General features: G+C 33.1%; 1 protein-coding gene across 2 annotated transcripts in view; it reads right to left on the reverse strand.

Moving 5' to 3' along the window:
• LRP1B (LDL receptor related protein 1B) overlaps window positions 1-19,772 on the reverse strand; it is a 1,745,675-nt gene that overhangs the window by 1,116,341 nt on the left and 609,562 nt on the right. For both annotated transcript variants that reach the window (XM_020288518.2, XM_076005497.1), the window contains exon 3: window positions 8,382-8,519. In XM_020288518.2, the coding sequence (XP_020144107.2) occupies window positions 8,382-8,519 (138 nt within the window). The remainder of the gene's footprint in view (window positions 1-8,381; window positions 8,520-19,772) is intronic.

Below are 19,772 nucleotides of genomic sequence, written 5' to 3' on the forward strand. Positions count from 1 at the left end.
AATAGGAGTTGTTTGCACCAAGGAGGAAAGCTCCATTTCAAAGCAATTGCTATTCTGTTTCCTACAGATATTAGGTGAACAAATACAATAAATTCTATTGGAGTGGGCATGGTGCCTCCATGTTTTTTTATTTTCATCTATTTAAAATGAAAATTAACTGCAAATAGATTATATTGCAACAGCAATTCAAGGTCTATGATATACCAGGATTCTCTTTACAGAAAAGATTGAATCAAAAAATATAGAAGTAATATAACTTAGATTGAAACCACTATTTTCTAAGAAGATAGACATAGAATCCAAAATGATGATTTAATAAAGATTTCCCCTCTTTAAGTTAAAGCCTTCTATGATTCATTTTTTAAGCTTTTGGTAGATCTATACATTATTTAAAAATATTTACAAAATTTTTTTGTTTTCATAATTATTCTTAAAAATAATTTTGGTTAGGATCAGGGAAGATGAATTTAGTATAATATCAACATTAATCAGAATGGAAATCTGCTACAAAGGGATTCACTTCCAATCAACAATAAGCTATTTTAGGTTATAATTTTGAATGATGAGCTACAATATAGCATCAGATTACTTAATCATCCTTTCCCCAGAGGTATTCCTTAGCTAGTAAGCTGTTTTTACAGGTCAACACATTCAAACAGTTTAATCTTGAACTCCAAGTTTCCTTAGCAGGATAGCAATTATACCTGATAAATCGGTGTTAAGAAGTCATATATCTGTGCAAAAGCATATTTCTAATTAAACACCTCTCGCAAAAATCAACTCACAATGGGTAACAGATAACCTAAGGCATGAAACTATAAAAATTCTAGAAGAAAATATTGGAAAAACTTTTATAGACATCAGCCTAGGCAAAGATTTATGAAGAAGACCCCAAAGGCAATCACACCAACAACAAAAATAAACAAATGGGATTTGATCAAATTAAAAAGCTTCTGCACGGCCAAGGAAACTATCACAAGAGCAAACAGACAACCTACAGAGTAAGAGAAAATATTCGTATGCTACACATATTATAAAGTACTGATAACTAGAATCTATATAGAACTCAGGAAAATAAAAAAAAAATCATTAAAAAGTGGGCAAAAGACATTAACAGAAACTTTTCAAAAGAAGATAGCCTAATGACCAAAAACATGAAAAAATGCTCAATATCTCTAATCATCAGGAAAATGCAAATCAAAACCATAATGAGATATCACTTAACTCTAGTAAGAATGGCTTTTATGAAAAAGTCCCCAAACAACAAATGTTGATGTGGATGCGGAGAGATAGGAACACTCCTACACTGCTGGTGGGACTGCAAACTAGTAAGACCTCTATATAAAATAATATGGAGATACCTCAAAGAGCTACAAGTACAACTATCATTTGATCCAGCAATCCCATTACTGGGCATCTACCCAAAGGAACAAAAGACATTCTATAAAAAAGACATCTGCACTAGAATGTTTATAGCAGCACAATTCACAATCGCAAAGATGTGGAAACAACCCAAGCACCTAAGAACACATGAGTGTATTAATAAAATGTGGTATATTTATGTCATGGAGTTCTACTCAGCCACAAAAAACAATGGTGATCTAGCACCTCTTGTATTGTCCTGGATGGAGCTGAAGCCCACGCTACTAAGTAAAGTATCACAAGAATGGAAAAACAAGCACCACATGTACTCACCATCAAATTGGTGTTAATTGATCAACACTATGTGCACATAGTAACATTCATCGGGTATCAGGCAGGTGGGAGGGGGAGGAGGGTAAAGGTATATTGATACCTAACACGTGAGGTGCACACTGTCTGGGGATGGACACGCCTTGAGCTCTGACTTGGGCAGGGCAAAGTCAATATATGTAACCTAAACATTTATAGCCCCATAATATTCTGAAATTAAAAAAAAATCCAGAATTTATAAAACTAAGGCTGTGAAAAATGAATATGCATATATATGTATATGTGTATGCATATGTTTGTATACATGTGTATGTACTTATACACACAAATTAATACATATATATAGAAAATTTTCAAAAAGTGCATAATCCTAATTTCATGCAGATATTCTTTGTCAATATAAACAATATCTGTATGAGCCTTTCAGAAGGATAAAACACTTAGAGAAGATCTATTCTCTCTAGGAATTCTAGGAATTGTTGCTTTGCTTCTAGGAACCATTAAACTTGGCCCTGAAATCAACCAGTGTTAAGAATTTCACTAAACTAACTCAATTACTTAATCTTTCAGAGACGAAATGCTCACACCTGAGCTAGACTTGAGACTATCTGAACACTTTAGCACAGCTCAAAGAAAATACAAGAGGTTCTATCTTAAATTGCAGGGGTTTGACACATTAGTGAAGTTTCCTTTCTTATGCTTTAGGCTTAATATTGCTGACAGATACACTTACTATGACATTGCTTGCAATTTCGTCTCTTCTCCATATCTTTGTTTTTGGATTCTGCATGTTGAAATCATGCTAGAGCATGATTTTAATTTAGAAAAATATTGGTAATATTTCCCAGTGGAATTTTTAAAATTGGACTAGAACAAGATCTATCAAGACAACAAAGTAAGGCCGGGTGGGGTGGCTCACGCCTGTAATCCTAGCACTCTGGGAGGCCGAGGCAGGCAGATTGCTAAAGGTCAGGAGTTCAAAACCAGCCTGAGCAAGACCCCATCTCTACTATAAAAATAGAAAGAAATTAATTGACCAACTAATATATATATAAATTAGCCGGGCATTGTGGAGCGTGCCTGTAATCCCAGATACTCGGGAGGCTGAGGCAGTAGGATTGCTTGAGCCCAGGAGTTTGAGGTTGCTGTGAGCTAGGCTGACGCCACGGCACTCACTCTATCCTGGGCAACAAAGGGAGACTCTGTCTCAAAAAAAAAAAAAAAAGAAAAAAAAAAGACAACAAAGTAAAAGTAAAATGAAAAACAACAAAGTGCTCCAAATTTATTTCTCTTCATCGTCTTCATCAACTTCCTTCCCCCAGTCCCTTACCTTCTTCCTTTCTTCTTTCTATCTTAGTAACTTTAAGCTAATCTTTTTTTTCCTTTTTATTTTATCATATTATGGGGGTACAAATATCGTTAGGGTTACATATATTGACCCTGCCATTCCTCCTCCCGCCCCCCACCTTACCAAAACATCAAGTGTGTGCTACCCCCAGGTGGTGGGCATCGAACCTATTTTGTAAGTATATATTCTTTCCCCCTTTCCCCCCTCCCATCTGCCCACCACTGGATAAAAGTTGTTTTTTTTTCCTTTTTTTGACCTTTGGGTTACATTGTATATCCTTGCCTTTCCCTATGAAGGGTTAGAGGTATCCCCCCCCACACAGTGCTCCTCACAATCCTAAAATGTGTATCTCCCCCTCCCCCAAACCCTGGTGAGCATTACCACCATTTGAGCACCATAGTTTTAATCTCAAAATTGATAGCCCTCTTGCTAGATTGACAAGGACTCAAAGGGAAAAGACTCTAATAAACTCAATAAGAAATGAAAAAGGAGAGATCACAATAGACATCACAGAAATACAAAACATTATATTTGATTACTATAAAAAACTATATGCCCAAAAACTACAGAACGAAGATGAAATGGACAAATTTCTAAATTCATACAACCTCCCTAAGTTCACCCAGGAGGTAATAGATCTTCTGAATAGACCAATCTCAAGCTCAGAAATTGAAGCAGTAATTAAAAACCTCCCCAAACGGAAAAGTCGGGGACCTGATGGCTACACTTCAGAGTTCTATCAAACATACAAAGATGAACTCATACGTATACTACAGAAACTATTCAACACCATTGCGAAAGATGATAAGCTAATCTTGAAAAACCCTGAAATCAGTTTTAGAATGATTAACAAAACAACAGCACAAGAAACATTTTTTCCTTTCTAGAAGACTGAAAAATTGGAGTCTTGAATATTCAATCTCTGAAATAGCTTCTAAGTAAATTCCTTTTTTAGAAAATTTGGAATACATATGAGATTTAAGCAAGAAGGATTATTAATTTTCACATGGTGAGTCATTACAGATGTTAAAGGCTGCCATTTACCTTGGTCCATTTTGACTCTAAGTTATAAATTACCCCCAGGATTTTTTAACACTTTCTCTGAAGAGTTTAGTTTTATGGAGAGAAATATAAAAGAAAAAAAATAACTACATAAAATTTTAAATATTACAAGTTGGTATCTAAAGTAAATACAATAGAATTATTGACAATAGTTTGGGGATGGAAGGAGAAAAATGTAATTGCACATATTAGAAAAGTTATATTTCAACTGGCAAGTAAAGTAAAATAATCAAATGGAATTTTTTAAAGTCCTAATATGCATTATTTCAAAGAGTTAGTTGATATATCAGAGAATCTTATTCTTCTTTAGATTCCTGATCATATATACTAGTTAAACAAATCATATATTCATAATTATACAGGAACAGGTTCAGAATAGAAAAGCAAAAAGTCAGAAAAGATGAGTATGTGTGTTTGTGCATGTACATTTGTGTATTTTAGGGTTTAGCTTTTCATATGTCAGAGAATTTCATTCTCTAATCAGTTTTAGTAAATTCTTAATACACTTCATTCCCTTAAATTTAAAAGAGCATTGGGGTGTTTGCTAGCAAACAATTACATAGATTACATAGTCTCTTTTCCTAGTGACAGAGAAGATAGAATCCCATTTGCAGTGACCTGAGGATTTCTCATATTCTTTTAACTTAGTAAGAGCAGATAGTGCCACAGAGACTGTCATCCCCACGTACATTTAAATATCTTCCAAAGACTTTTCACTGCAAATGTAATCTAAATAAGAGGTGTGAATAAAAGGAGGGCTTCTTTTGCATAGGCTCACTTTAAATGTTAACATAATAAATTAGTTTAAGATTGCCGAATTTAAAGTTATCATTTTGATATATCTCAGCTGATCTGGTTTCTGTTAGTTGAGTTTGTTCATTTCACCCATCATTTTTAGCATGGTTATGTGAATTTCTGTGGGATATCCTGGATAGAGGGGCCTTGTATTATACAGAATGTGTTTTCTTTGCTATTACCACTAATATGAAGTGCTGTGTTGGAAGGAATGAAATTTTCAAAAATACAAGGTGGTGATTTTGAAAGTTCTTATTATAAAATTTTTATAAGAACATTTCTCTATATAAGTATGCCCATATACAAAAATCCATTTTTCTTTCTTCAGATGGAGTCAAATTACAGAGATGAAAATATCAGTGTTATAGAAAATCATTAATAATAGATATCTTCTTATTATCTTTACTAGGAAGAAATCGATTTTTCTAGGAAACATTCTGAAAACAATTCAGTTGATACAAAAACATTGCCGAGACCAGAACATCACCCTCAACAAGTTAAACTTTTCTCCTTATCAATTTTCATAAAGGATACAAAGGTACCACCAATTGTACTTTATATCCTTTGTAAAAAAAAAAAATTACCCATCTTGGAATCATGTGTTAGACTTCAGGTATAATTACTTAAAATCAGAGATTGTGCCTAGAACACAGCAAAAAGGAAGCAATGTAAAGAGAAGTGATTTAAACAGATTTTTTCTGCAAAGGAAAAGCATTTCCTAAAAAACAATGCAATGTTTGAATTAATCTGATTTATTTCTTTATTGCATATCTATAGTGGATGAGAAAATTCCTTAGAGACTTGACAGGGCTGGTGCCTAATTAACTCTCCAGAAAACATTGTGCCGTCGGGTATGACCATAAATTAATTGGAAGGTTAAGGGTAAGAAAGTAGACTCAGTTCCTACAATGTACTTTTGCCTACAACAAGTCACCTTTTCTCATTTAAACACAAACCATAGACATAGCAAATCTAATGTTGCCTAAAAGATTTGTTTTTTTGTCCACATGTTGCAGGCACTCTACCAGACCAAACAGGTAAACACATTTCTGAGTTTCTTTTCTCAATGTAGAAATATTTCATTAAACCACTGACTCTAAAATTACTGTACCTTTTCAGTCACTTTGATTCTATGATTCTATGTAGTGTGTAAGGCCAGACATTGTGTGAAAAAACCTCTACTGAGATTAACTAGCAAGTAGAGATCCAAATATACTTCTGCTTATTTCTAAGTCCACCATAGGTCATAATGAATGATTACTTAGGTCTCTTAAAACACTTCATTTAGTGAAATCTAGAAATATTTAAAAGGCCAGAGTGGTACAATCAACCTCCTACTGGCAAATTAAGAGAGAAAAAATGTCATGTTATAAAAATACAAAACTTGAAACAGTTAGCAAATGAAATTAGAACAGTAAAAAAGAGGGGAGCATAAACAACTACATACTCTAAATCTATCTTAATAGTAAATGCTGATTTTTTTTTTGAAGCATCACTGTTAAAGAGAAATTTAACAGCAATTTATTTTTGTTCAAATACTTTATGTTTTTATTTGAATCCCTGATTTTGCTATTAATATATACCCTCATCTATGAGATCACATACTTTAAATTTTATTGGAAAACTCAGATACATTTTCATATGATCCTCAGCACTGAAATTGTTTAAGATATTCACATTTGTGTAATTCACCTCTGAAGTATTTGAAAAGATGATTTTATTCTTCTAAGAATAAAAGAAGATTTTATTCTTCTAAAAGCTTAGTCACACATATCTATATTAAAAAAATTTTAAGTGCATTATGAGGCCTGAAGTGTAACTGAATTGTATAGAATTAGGTTCCAGAAAATATAATTAATTTATGAAAAGAAAATTAAACTCTTTAATTCCTATCACTTTGTAATTTGGTACTTTACTTTCTATTAATATTTTTCTTTTCAATATATAATTATATAAAAGAATACAAGTCACAAAGCCTCTAAATAAAAATAAAATCTCTTATTCATTATTATTATATATGTATTCATAACTGAAACTAAGTATCTGCTGGCTGCTTATTTGATCCAATCATAATTCAATGCTAAGAAAGGAACCTCAGGCCAAAGAAGCAATCTGCTGAAGACCTTTAACTTTCCAGCTGGAATCTGTCCACAGAGCCAGTGTCATTGGACATCCCTTTGGAAAGAGGGAAAAGATCTAGTGACCAGTTGGTTTCAGCAGCATATGGTCTCTCAACAGCCTCATATCTCCACAGATTACCTCTGTGAGATTTATTCTTTTTCTAATATATTTCTCCCTCTCTGGTCTTAAATCCGATCTACTGGGAAGCCATCAGCCTGCAAGCTATATTGGGGCCCCAGACAGGTTTTGCTTGACCTACACATTGTGGACTATACAATGTTTTAAAAAGTAGTAGTTGGCTTTGCGTGCTTTAAACTCATACACATGTAGAGCTCCTCTTGAAGAAAACTGAAACTTGAGGTGACCTGAGACCTTTTCCCACATGATAACAATTAGTTTGTGTGAAGCTATCCAGACATCAGCCATATATCTACAGTTTTCTACAGTTTCCTTTATTCCTGATTGTCTTACTGACCCCAGAATGAAGGACAAGCTCCTTTTAACAACTTAGCTTCAGTATCCTTTGTGTTACACTCAATCTATGAGATCTGAGTTGAATACTTCTGGTTCAGTTGTTTCTTTCCTAGCTCCACCTTGCAGCCTGGTTCACATGACCTTGATTCTGTTTCCACATCTTGTTCCCTACCTTGGAACTCAATGTTTTCTGTGTTTTTATGTTTCTTTGCCTCACATTTCATTCCTGATACCCCATCCTCAGTTCCATTAGAACATGCCAGCTCCAGTTAACTTTTTATTAATTTTTATTAAATACATTTTAATTATTTCTCCCTCATGTTATTCATATATAGGTAAATCTTTTACCATGGTAGAATTTAAATGTTTTTTTAAAAAAGACAGAAAATTAGAAGTAAGTTAATAGCATAACATTATGGAAATAATATTAAGGAACAAATTTCCCATGAATATATACTGCTAAAATATTTGGTTGCAGGTAGAAGTGTTCCCTCAAATACTCTTTGTTTAAGCAAAGTTCACAGAAACAAGCTTATTGCACTGTGTGATACCAACCTACTGTGACAAAGACTTCTCATTTGTCTTTTGCTCAAAAAGTATTCTTTTATATGAAACATATAATTGTTTAAGAGCCCAACTTCAAAGTTTAAATGTACGTGTAGGTGTGTGTGTGTATGTATGTATGTATGTTTTCTAACAGCGTTTTCAATAAAACACAATAGTGGCAGCTTTGAAATGCATATTGAGTGTCTGGCAATAAAATTCTTGCTTTCTCAATAACTCATATGGTTATGGTTGAAAGAAAAGACAGGTCACGGGTTCTCTTTGAACTTTCATTACTATGCAAAATTTAATATTTCAGTTGCATTTTTTCCACAAATGGACTCACCCTGGCAATGTACTCCTTCATCATACCCGTCTGAGCAGTCCAAGACACCATTGCACAGTTGGGATAAATGAACACATTTTTTGGTACCAAGGCAAGCGATGTGATTGAAGGGGCACTTGATTTCTACTTCCTCAGGACCTGTAAAAATGAACAGAATGATGTGTGTTAGCTTCACTTTTTAAATAGTCAAACTGTTAAGCACAAGAAATTACTAGCATTAATTTACAAAACAAAACTATAGAAAATACTACCAGAGGGCAGCTCTGATCTTCAAAAACACCAAAATTAGCCTATGTTATTAAAAGTCTAATTTTTAAAAGCTGCATGGGAGATGAAATATTGTGTACAAGCAATGAATTCAAGTAATGAATACAAATATTATTTTCAACCACTAAAGTAGCATGGATTTAAAATCTGAGGGTTGATCTGAGTCATTTTTCTATCTCTTACCCCTATCTTGGTAATTTGGGTAAGATACTTAAACTCTTTAAATCCTAATATACTCAACTATGAAATATGGATAATGGTTCTTGGCAGGTCTCCTTAGAATTATATCAGGTAACATGAACAAAAAGGTTTTAGTGGAATTTAAATGAAGTTGTATCAATCTAAAAGTTATTTTTACTCTGTTCCTTAAGGATATGAAGAACAGTTATAAATTTATTTATACATGAATTCTATTGTTTAAAAACCTTTTACTGAGCAACTCTAATGCAATAGAATTTGCAAAAGAGGAAAGAGGCAATGATGAAGAGGGCACGCTCATTGAGCTTACCTGCCAGTAGTAACTACTTTGTCTAATCGCCTATTCTGTTTTTAAAGATATGCTTAAGTCAGAACATAGAGTCTTTTATTGAGATTCACCAAATCAAACTTTATCAAACATCCAATTTGTGTGTTGTTCCAACCTAAATTTCATGTTGCTAATTCCCAATTCCTACTTCTACAGGTTCCAAGTTCCCCATATGATTCTTAGTCTCATCTAGCTCTCCCAAATCCAAAGTGCAGTCATACCAATATGACTACAATCACATATTAATTTGACACTGATTATTGCAATGGCTCTGATTCTATGGTCAGACATACTTAGGTTTTAATCACAGCTCTGTGAATTCTACAGAACAGTAATTTATTTAATCAAATAATCATTTTCTGATCTATAAAATGGGACTATCAACTTAGCCTACTTTGTAGGGTTATGAATATCCAAAGTTATTGACTACAAAACACTGAGTAGTGAGATGCAGGCTCAGAGTAGAAATTCAATATGTGTTAGTCATGTTAATAAATGCAGCATAGCAGTGTCATTAACAGACTTTAGCAGATTCCTGGGTCCAAATGCTGGCCCCACCACTGGTAAGCTGAGTGCCTCGGGCAATTAAATGTCATCTCTGTATTATTTCACAGGGTTGTGATGAGGATTATATCAAAAGCTCTTAGTACACTGCCTGGTGTTTGCTGTTATCATAGTAAAGGATGTTCTAAGAAGGGAAGTTTCCTTTTAGTAAATACATACATATCTCATAACTTTCCTTTGTTTTTTACAAGCTCTTTCTCCTCAAAAAATGGATCTATTTTACTTTTACTATTTATTTGAGGCAAAATAATAATGAATAATAATGAAATGATAATGAAAAGCCAATTTGACATATCTAGGATATGAAAAATTATGAGAATTACAGATGATAGTAATGTGATAGAATTAGAAAACAGCAACAAAACATACTAGACGAGCAAAAAAAAAAAAGAAAGAAAAATTGGAGTTGCCAAAGGTAAAAAATATTTTTTGAAACACCTTATCAAATATGAATTAAAGGTATAAGTGATTTTATTTGATGCTAAAATGGCTTTCTCTCAAACTTTTGTGTTTCGGGGGATGTATACAAAATTTTATGGAGTAGCTTCACTAGCTGAAGTGTTGACACTAACAGGCTTCTCTTTAATTTTCACATATATTTATATAATTAGTGCTATATAAAGCTATTAATTTTGTCAAACACCTGTTTGACAAAATGTATAACTCATTTTACTGTAACATACTTCTGTAACTTAAGTATCAATATTTCTAAAAATATACATTTATTTCCATATATATTTATATGTGTGCATATATATACATGATTAAAGTACAAATACACACATTTGAATCCAAATTACAGGAATAAAAGTAAGTTAAACATTTTTCACTGGGAGTTTCTAGCTATTTAATCTTATATTTGTAAGATTAACATAAATTCATTTAAAAATAAAATTGGGGAAAAATATAAATTAATTTTGAAAAGCCATAAACATCTATTGACAGTTATAAAGTAGTTATTTTTAAAATCAATTCACTGATTCCTAAAAATTTAAAAACACAAATCCTTGAATAAATGTCAAAGTAGTGTTTAGGCCAGTTATATTTAGACCTCTCTATAAAAATTCCAAAAATAACCCCTAGAAAGAACGCTTCATAAACCTGAGAGATTTTTAGAAGTTTTATAGTTAGAAACCAAAAATGACTCAGCAGTTCTTATAAATAGCAAGATTTTTTATAAAATGATACATGTGTTGGCTCAAATGAAAGTATAATTTTTTATTTTGAAGATTATCAGATTAACAGTGGAACACAATAGTAGAAGTAAAATACACATCAAAGGGCCAGAGGAAAGGCTTAAGTACTTAAGATTTTGATAAAATAGAAAAAAATATTTAAATTTCTTAAAGGCAATATATGAAAGAACTGTTAGATTATTTCTAGCCATAACATGTAGGGACAAGAGAGAAATTAATTTGGGAGAACTAAAGAGTTACTTGGTTTGTAGACTAGCCACTGTAGTCTTCCCCATCTTTGGTATACTTTTGTTATGGTTTCCATTACTACTAGATAATCCATAAGACAGCTGTACCTAGCTAGATACACTGTACCGCAACGAGTCCTTTCCCCAAATTTTCATATCAAAGCACATTAAGACAATGATAATATTTGCAAGATACACTGAAGTAAATAGCACATATTTGTATGAGTTGCCCCAGGCCTTATTAATGAACCTTATAACTGAGGGAATCAATATTTCAAATCCCTTGACCATTGCTAGGATACTTCAGCTGGAAAACTCTGCTAAAATCAGTATTTTGTTGTTCTTTCTGGAAAGTGGGGTTAGACACAAGGCAGTTTGAGAAGTAGCAATGCCTGCCTCAACTGGAATTCTCTAAGCAGCCAGGCAATATGGTTATTTAGTGTACCGTTGCTTTGGGTAATAAGCCATCCTTGATTTCCAATGGTCATTTGTGCAGTGAAAGTGTGTATATCCCATGAAGCACCTTTAGTTCATCCTGTAAATGGATGAAAGAGTCAACCTGATTACTACATCTACCCATATGCCTGTGTGACAAGAAGCATGTTGTAAGGAAGGCTGCATGAATTCCTGAGAATATGTCGAAGTTTCATTAAATTAAAGGATTCACCTCCTGAAGACCTTTAGGCATTCAGAACATTTCACAGCCAGACATCAAAAACTGGACGTGGCTAGGAGCATGGTCAGAGGCTCTCTGAGATATATATATATATATATATATATATATATATATATATATATATAGCATGACCTCTTCAGTTGCTGAATCATGACTAGTCAGGAGGGATGTGGGATAGAATTGGGGTGACAAGGCATAGTGGTTGGGGAGACATAAGGAGTTTCAAAATAGTACAAAGACACTTCAAATTTTTAACAAGTATGGTTGTCCTAGTGAGAATATCACCTTGGCTTTCAGTAATACATATTCAGCAAACATTACCAGTCTCCTAAATCTAATTTTAGGTGACCTAAGCAAGATAGCAAAATTTAAATTATAATAATTAAAAAAAAATCTCTATAATTAGGGTGATGGATTTAAGTTATATCCACACATAAAAATAGTATTTATACTTTTAAATTATTTATAGGTCTTATCCAATTAGTTGAAATAGGTTTCATTTCCTAAACTAAATCTCATTTTACAAATAAGCCTTCTAGGGTAATGCAAGGATAATGTGATTCATCTATATCCTTTTGAATGTTTAAACTATTTTTTAAAATATGGAGTAAATATCTTACTGTGTTTAGTAATAAGGAGTAAGAAAAAACATAAGTCTCTTTTGATTAAGGAAAATTGAGATAGTGCATTTTGTGAGGAGGTAGAGATTTTTCTTCTACTATAATGACAGAATATCTACACTTGTTACAGCATCACCATATCTTAGCAGAAATAACATCACCCCTCCTTCCCCAAAGCTAAACTCTCCACCTTTCACTGTATCATATCCCACTTTTAGGGTTTGTCCTGTTATCGATCATCTTTTGGTTTATTTCTTATTTAAATCTTTCCTCTGCCTGCAATCTTATTCAATGTTCTTAACTTACACACAAGAATAAAGTCACTTTTGCTGATTAAACTTTCCTTCAAGCAGTACCCCTTTTTTCCTACTTTAAAAAGCATTTATGGTTAAATTGACTAGAATTCCTCTCTCTTAGACACATTTTCCGCCTTTCTTTCCCATGCCTCTTAGACTCTAGTCACACTATTTGTGTTGTTTTTGGTACTTACATCATTCCATAGACATACTTGGATGCATTTCACACATGCTCTTTCATAAACTTGCCTCCATCTTCTACCTGGGAAACGCATGCATAATTTTCCCTCAGCAGTATAACAGTATACATACTGTCATTACTTTTCCTGCAAAGCTTTTCTGATTTCTTCAAACTCTGTAGCCAAACTCTTACAAATTTGCTTATAATTATTGTTTTGAAGTGGTGTTTTCAATATAACACTATATCTTATGTCAGTGATTATTTCTCATCCATCTTCCTAACTCAAACATCTATCACACTACCTGACACAGAATAGTTGCTTGATACACAGTTGTTGAATGAATACACAGTACATTGTAATTCCTGGCTAATCTCTACTTCCCTCTGACATGCTAGAATTTACTTGTCCACCATTAGTGCATTTCCAGACTAGGTTCTACAAATGCCACTTTCATCCTATGATTACTCTTAAAGCGATAATGGTTCTTGATTGTTGCCCACAACAAAACCAAACACCTTGGCCTGATTTCACCATTTAATTGAATCTCAAGTAGCATTATTTACAACTAGTTTTCAGTATATATACTCAAATTCATTCAGTGTCATCTTTCACCTCCTTAAAATACTCCAACTTTATTCCCACTTCTGGATCTTTTATCTTGCAATACCATCTGGAAAGTAAGCTTTCTCTTTTTTCTTTGCCCAACAAAATTTTTCAGGGTCAAGCTCAAAGTATTTAACCTAAATGAGACTCTTCTTTCACATCTGAAAAACAGAGATAATAATAGTGCCTATCTCCCGTGATTGTCATAGGGAACAAATGAAATCATGGTTGGGACATGCTATGCAAATTTTGAGGATGTCATTGCTCCCATTAGGTTCTATGGACTTGTACAGGCATTGTTTATATAACATTTTTTATTATACATACATCACTGTATAGCTTATGAACTATATCATATTTGCAGTCTGCATATATCTCTTGAGGCTCAAGGCCTTTCATTTATTTGTCCTTTTTTTTCTTCTCCATTTTACAATATTGAGTAGCATATTGTAGCAATAACAACATATTGATTAACAGTTGGGACAAAATCAAGTAAAAAATAAATTGGTATGTAAAACTATCACCAAATTTGATTTGTAAAGCCTAAGATGTCTTCAAAATTCAGAAATGTAAAATCATGCAGTTTTGGATTTCATCTGATTATACCTGTCTATTCACTTAAAAAATTGAGATTTGATTATATTTAGAAAGATTATTTGAAACCCAATTTTTAGTAAAGCCTAGTACTGATTAAAAGAAATACTGAGGAAAATAAGGATTACTTCTATGGATAGGCTACTTTACAATATTTAGCTTTTCAATATTTAATCCTATGGAAATTTTCTCTTTATTAAATTGAAGATCCTATGATTTCTAAGATTTTGTGACAAGTGCCTTAAAAATTAACTTGCCTAGAATTATTTAAAAACAAGTTTTTATTGTCATTGTAACTAAGTTATGTACTAATATTTTCTGAGTACCATTTACCTGATTGCAAGTGATTTATCTTTTCTATCTATATGTGTTTTTTTAATTTTTGTTCTTTTTTTGAAGAGTGCTTTTCACACATAATTAGATCTAGCTTCTTGGGCATATGAGAGATAGACTATCATCTTTAGTATATTAAAGGGTAAAGCTAATTCTGATGTTTCTAAGTATATGGAAATATTGCATTATAATATCTATTATAATTATCATAGCTGAGATATCAAAATAGTTATGACAATATAGGCCACTTGTAAAAAATATAAAGCATGTTAACAGCATTATTTACTCCATGTTGTTTGTGAAAATCAGTATATAATGTAAATATATTTAATATCATATTTCTGTTTAATATTAACATCGAATTACATAATATCTTTACAAAAGTAATACAACTTTCCCAGAACTGTATTTATTTCATAAGACCTTGTTCTTATTTTCAAACACAATTTACTTTTACATGTGAGCTAGTTCACCTAACAAACTAATATTTTAATTTAAGTGGAAAAACTGAAAGAAAGTTATAGTATTTCAAATGCAGTTAAAAGTGGATTTATGAACTTCAACTTCTAAATAAAACAATATTAACTGATATTGTTTGTTAGTAGAATATTCTATATAATTACATTTGAAGATACAGGAATATGAATAAGAACCTCTAAAGATCCATGTGCACTCAATCTAATAGTAACTCACTGAAATCAAATGATTTCTGTATAAAATAGGTTCCAGTAATGGCTTTTGTTTTTACATATTTCAGATGGATGTTGTGAAGATTCATGAACTAGAAGAGATGGAAAGGTGATTGATTTTGTCTGGCTATACTACCCTTAAGCCATCTCTGACATCTGTCCTATTTTTAAAAGCCCCAGGGAAGGAAATTTTGCAGCTTTGATAACTTGTTCCAGGATTTAAAAATCTTTTATCTTTACTCCTTACTCTTTAGAGGTCTCAGTGTAAGAAAATTCCTTGTGTCTAACATACAGAGCTTTATTTATATATTTAACATATGAAAAGCATGCCTGGTCACCTAAGGAAGATTGTGTGCTATATTAAAGTATTTCTGCTATAACCAAAATAACTATTGTGTGTACTATTATTAATATGAATAAATGGATACCTAGTTAGGACCATTTTACTAAAGATTTCTGGATCATATCAGAAAACATTGCCATGCTAAAATAGAAAGCCCCATATTTGTGTATATACATTTGTGTTTTCTGCTAACTTTAGAATATATCAAGCAATTTTTATCAGTTTAATTTACTATTGGCATCTAAATTTTACACCTGATCTTAGCCAAAAGGTCGAGAAGCGATCTGAATTTTAAAAACACGGATTAACTTGTAACATTCTACTTACTGCACTGAAACTGTAAACGCTTAGACAATAGAGCAGGCAAATGAAAAATATTGTATGAGCATAGCCAAAGTATTCCTGTCATTAATGATAGCCTTAGAAATAAGAAATTTATCAGTCCTATGGACTTACTGTCTTGCTTTCTTACCTTCCATTACAAAAGCAAATAGATAAGAAAATATATGAAATGACTATTTTATGAATGATTGTCATTACAACATTGTCATTCATTAAACCCAATGCTAACAGAAAGAACTCAACCTGGGTGATTCAAAGATCAGTGCTTATTTAGGTGTTTTAAATGCTTATTTATTCTTCTCTGTGCATTCTTCACAAGTTCCTGGATTGCTGGTTTACCCCACATACCCTTTGTTAAAAGCTCCAGAAATTCCTTTCCCCCCTCTTTTCCTCCCTTCACCTAGGTTAAAATGTACCTGCCAATTTTTTCTAAATCTCATAGAGCCCTACTTTTTGCTGACCAACTTGATATACTAGGTTTTATCTCTCACAAGCAATGTATTTGCATTAAACAGGATTCTTATGAAAACAATGGATTAGCCCTAAAGATTGGAGTTACAGACCCTTAGTGAAAATAATAAAAGTACTTTTTTTAGAGAGAAGAAAAGCAATTCTTTGATTGACACTTTTTGGGTGGCGATTTGGCTAATTTGTAAAGTTTACTCTCAGCTCTGACTTTTTAAACAAATAAACTCATATTTAATAAATGAATCAGAAAGAAGATGCCCTCCTATCTTCAGTTTTCAGAAATCCTACTGAGTCCTCAAGAAACAAAACACATGTTTCTGTCATTACTCAAAACTTCTCTGTGAGAGAAAGATTTGTCCAATTTTCAGATAAAATAACTAAGGGATCAGAAGATGAAATGTTCCATTTGGGAGTATCTTTCTTCTGAAATAAAGAATAGAAGGTAAGCATTTCATCTCTAGAGCCAATGCTTTTTCTTTTTTTCCTCTGGGGTTACTTTACCTATTGTAACCGAGTGATAACTCTTTATTGCAGTTCTGAAGTTCAGGGCAGCTTGGAAAGCCTGCCCAATTAGAAGCAGAGATGACTTCCTGGGAGGAAGCATGTCACAAGACTAATGCCTGACAGAAAAGACATGCCAAAATCAGATAGTCCCACACAACTCTCAGAGGAAAGGGCTTCTACTGCTGGGAAGGCTCATTGAATGGGAACAGTCAACTAGCTTGCCCACATGTCAGGCAGCTAAAAGTCATTTGATCTTTGATTCCAAAGATTGCCACTGAGCCAAATGCTGTGCACACAGAGGTGTTGCTATTGACCACTCTTACAAGGGATTTTTCTTTTTTTTTGTTTGAGAAATCTGTAAAAGAAAGAACAGTATTTTTCGATTCTTTTTTTCTCTATAAGGTAAGATAATAAAAGATTAGATGCAAGTTCCCAGTTAAGCCCTAAAAACCAAAGGCAGGTTAATGTCAGCTGATTAATGGAAGAGAGAGCAATGTGTTGGCCAAGTGACATAGAGGAATTATCAATGCATAAACCATTACCAAAGTCCTTGAAAGGCACTATTTAGTTTTCCCCCAAAACCATTAAGAAAGCGAACATTTGAGGACTAAATAAATATACAAGAAACCAAAACTGGTAAACACAATGTCTCTGTACTTCCTTGTTCTCAGATTAAGGAAAAATGTGAATAGGACTACTTTGAAGATCCACAGGAACATCATTTCTTATCAAATTAACTCATCACCGTAATTTAAAAAAGAGGAAATCAACTCCACAAAAACTTGAAAACAAGTTTTTTTTTTTATTTTATAGATATCACTCAAGATGACGTTAAAAAAAAAAAAAATATATATATATATATATATATATACTGACCTAAAAACAAATAAACAACAAAACTATCATTCTGATTTAAGGAAAAGTTTGCTCTATGACTCTCAAATGATCTGGATTCACTCTCGTGTATATAGACAATGCATAGAAAGATCTGGCACATGTATCAAAATAAAAGTTATTTAATAGGAGTTGTTCATTGGTTATTCTATTTAGAAAAAAAAATCTGATATTTGCTTGGATTAAGTGAATAAGAGAGAAACAGAGACAAGAGAAGAGGAAATAAATATATGCCTTGCATCACTCTGTCACATTTTCAAAAAGAATTCTACGCTTTTTGTGAAAATAAATAAACAATTATTTCAGAGACTTGATTAGCATACAAATAGCATTGCTGTGAGAGGGATCAGTTAGAGCATGTGTAGTTAATCGTCTTTCACTGGAAGAATCATGGTGGGAGACACAGTGATGTTTATATAAGCCAATTTATACTTGAGAGGAAGATAGAATGTTAAACAGCCCCGTTTAAAAGCCATAGGATGGTACAAACATTCTTAAATATAGCAGTTCTAAATCACTGGCAAAGTGTATATATTATATATTTCAGACCAAAAGTGAAATGTTATTGATGAAAGATATATTTTAAAATTTAATTTTTTTATGGCATTCAAAATTGTTAACTCTGAAAATGATTCCATAGTGTACTTTTAATGAAAACAAACTGTTCTTTATTGCATTTCATAAAAGTAGCATTAGATTAATTGGGTAATTGCTATTTACTAAATTCTTCCTATATCTCAGGCTTTGTGGTAAGCACATAATGTCCATTATCTTATTAAATCCTCAGAAGAACATTATGAGTTAGGTATTATAATTGCTATTATATAGATGAGGAAATTGAAGATTGCAGAGGTTAAATACTTTCTTCAAGGTCCCAGAGTTGTAATTCTATTTTTGAATTCATATCTCCTATGTCTTCAAAACCTGGTTTCTTTATTACTATATTATGTTGTGCTACAATCTCAAACAAAGGAATGAAGCCTAATTATTTATCTTTGTTTGTCTCTCTCAACCTATCCTCTTTATAAAGTAGACTACAGAAGAATGCTGAGGAAAAGAGAAGAAATCATGTGAGATGTCAAGATTGTGAAGCCCATGCTATATGCCACCATTTAAAATAGCTCTGAGCTGTCAATGTGATACCTAAATATTGAACAACAGATGAATTACACAGTACAGCCTACAGCTTCTACCAGCAGTCACAAGAAGGCTATTTGAGGGGAATCTTGGCCAGCTTTGGGTGACCCATGAAGTCTGGCTGTGGAACCATTACCAATTCCAGGTTATTAGGGCTTGTTCTGGTGAGAGAAAAAGAAACATGGCCAGGAGATGGTAAATGGGAGGCATGACAGGCTGCCTGACAGGTCAGCAGTGCCAGGGTAGCCTCTTGTTCTGCCCACTTGTGTCTGAGGAGCATGGGATTATTTGTGGGTTCCCATGAGGACACTGAGTAGTGGCTGTTTAAAATCAGAATAGAAATATTTCAATATTTTATTAACCTATAGGGTTGTGCCATGCATACCAGCTAAATATCAGTCGTGCTTAAAGGAATTGTCTATTTTCAGCAAATTCTAACTGTGAGTTAGGTCACATGCTTTGCCTTAATGATACAATACTTATTCACTGTGACTGTAGGTTGTCCTCAGTGACTAAAAACAAATTTATCAATAGCATGTATTGCTAAGGTAATGCCCAATTCTTCTAATAATCGGCTAACTGATCCATAGCACAAAACGTTTCCTTTAACCATTTAATCAGTCTATCACCACATGCTTATCTCCACTTTGCTTGGCCATCCTCAGATCAAGCAGACTGGCCACGTGACAGTTTCTACCTCTTCTTGGTGAAGTCCTGCTAGTTCTACCACTTGGCACAGCCTCAGTGCCTGGTTAGCTCTCCAGGTTGAAGCCCAGCATGAATGATGTCAACATCACAGGTGCAAATACCATATGGTACAATGATCTGCCTTTCTGTTCTTCAGCCACAGATTTTACCTCCTAACATATGCCACCCATATATCCTCTTCATGCCAGAACTGACACAGGGCAAGTCAGTATCTTTGAAGCA

The sequence above is a fragment of the Microcebus murinus genome, chromosome 8, assembly GCF_040939455.1.
Source record: "Microcebus murinus isolate Inina chromosome 8, M.murinus_Inina_mat1.0, whole genome shotgun sequence".
In the NCBI taxonomy this organism is placed as follows: domain Eukaryota; kingdom Metazoa; phylum Chordata; class Mammalia; order Primates; family Cheirogaleidae; genus Microcebus; species Microcebus murinus.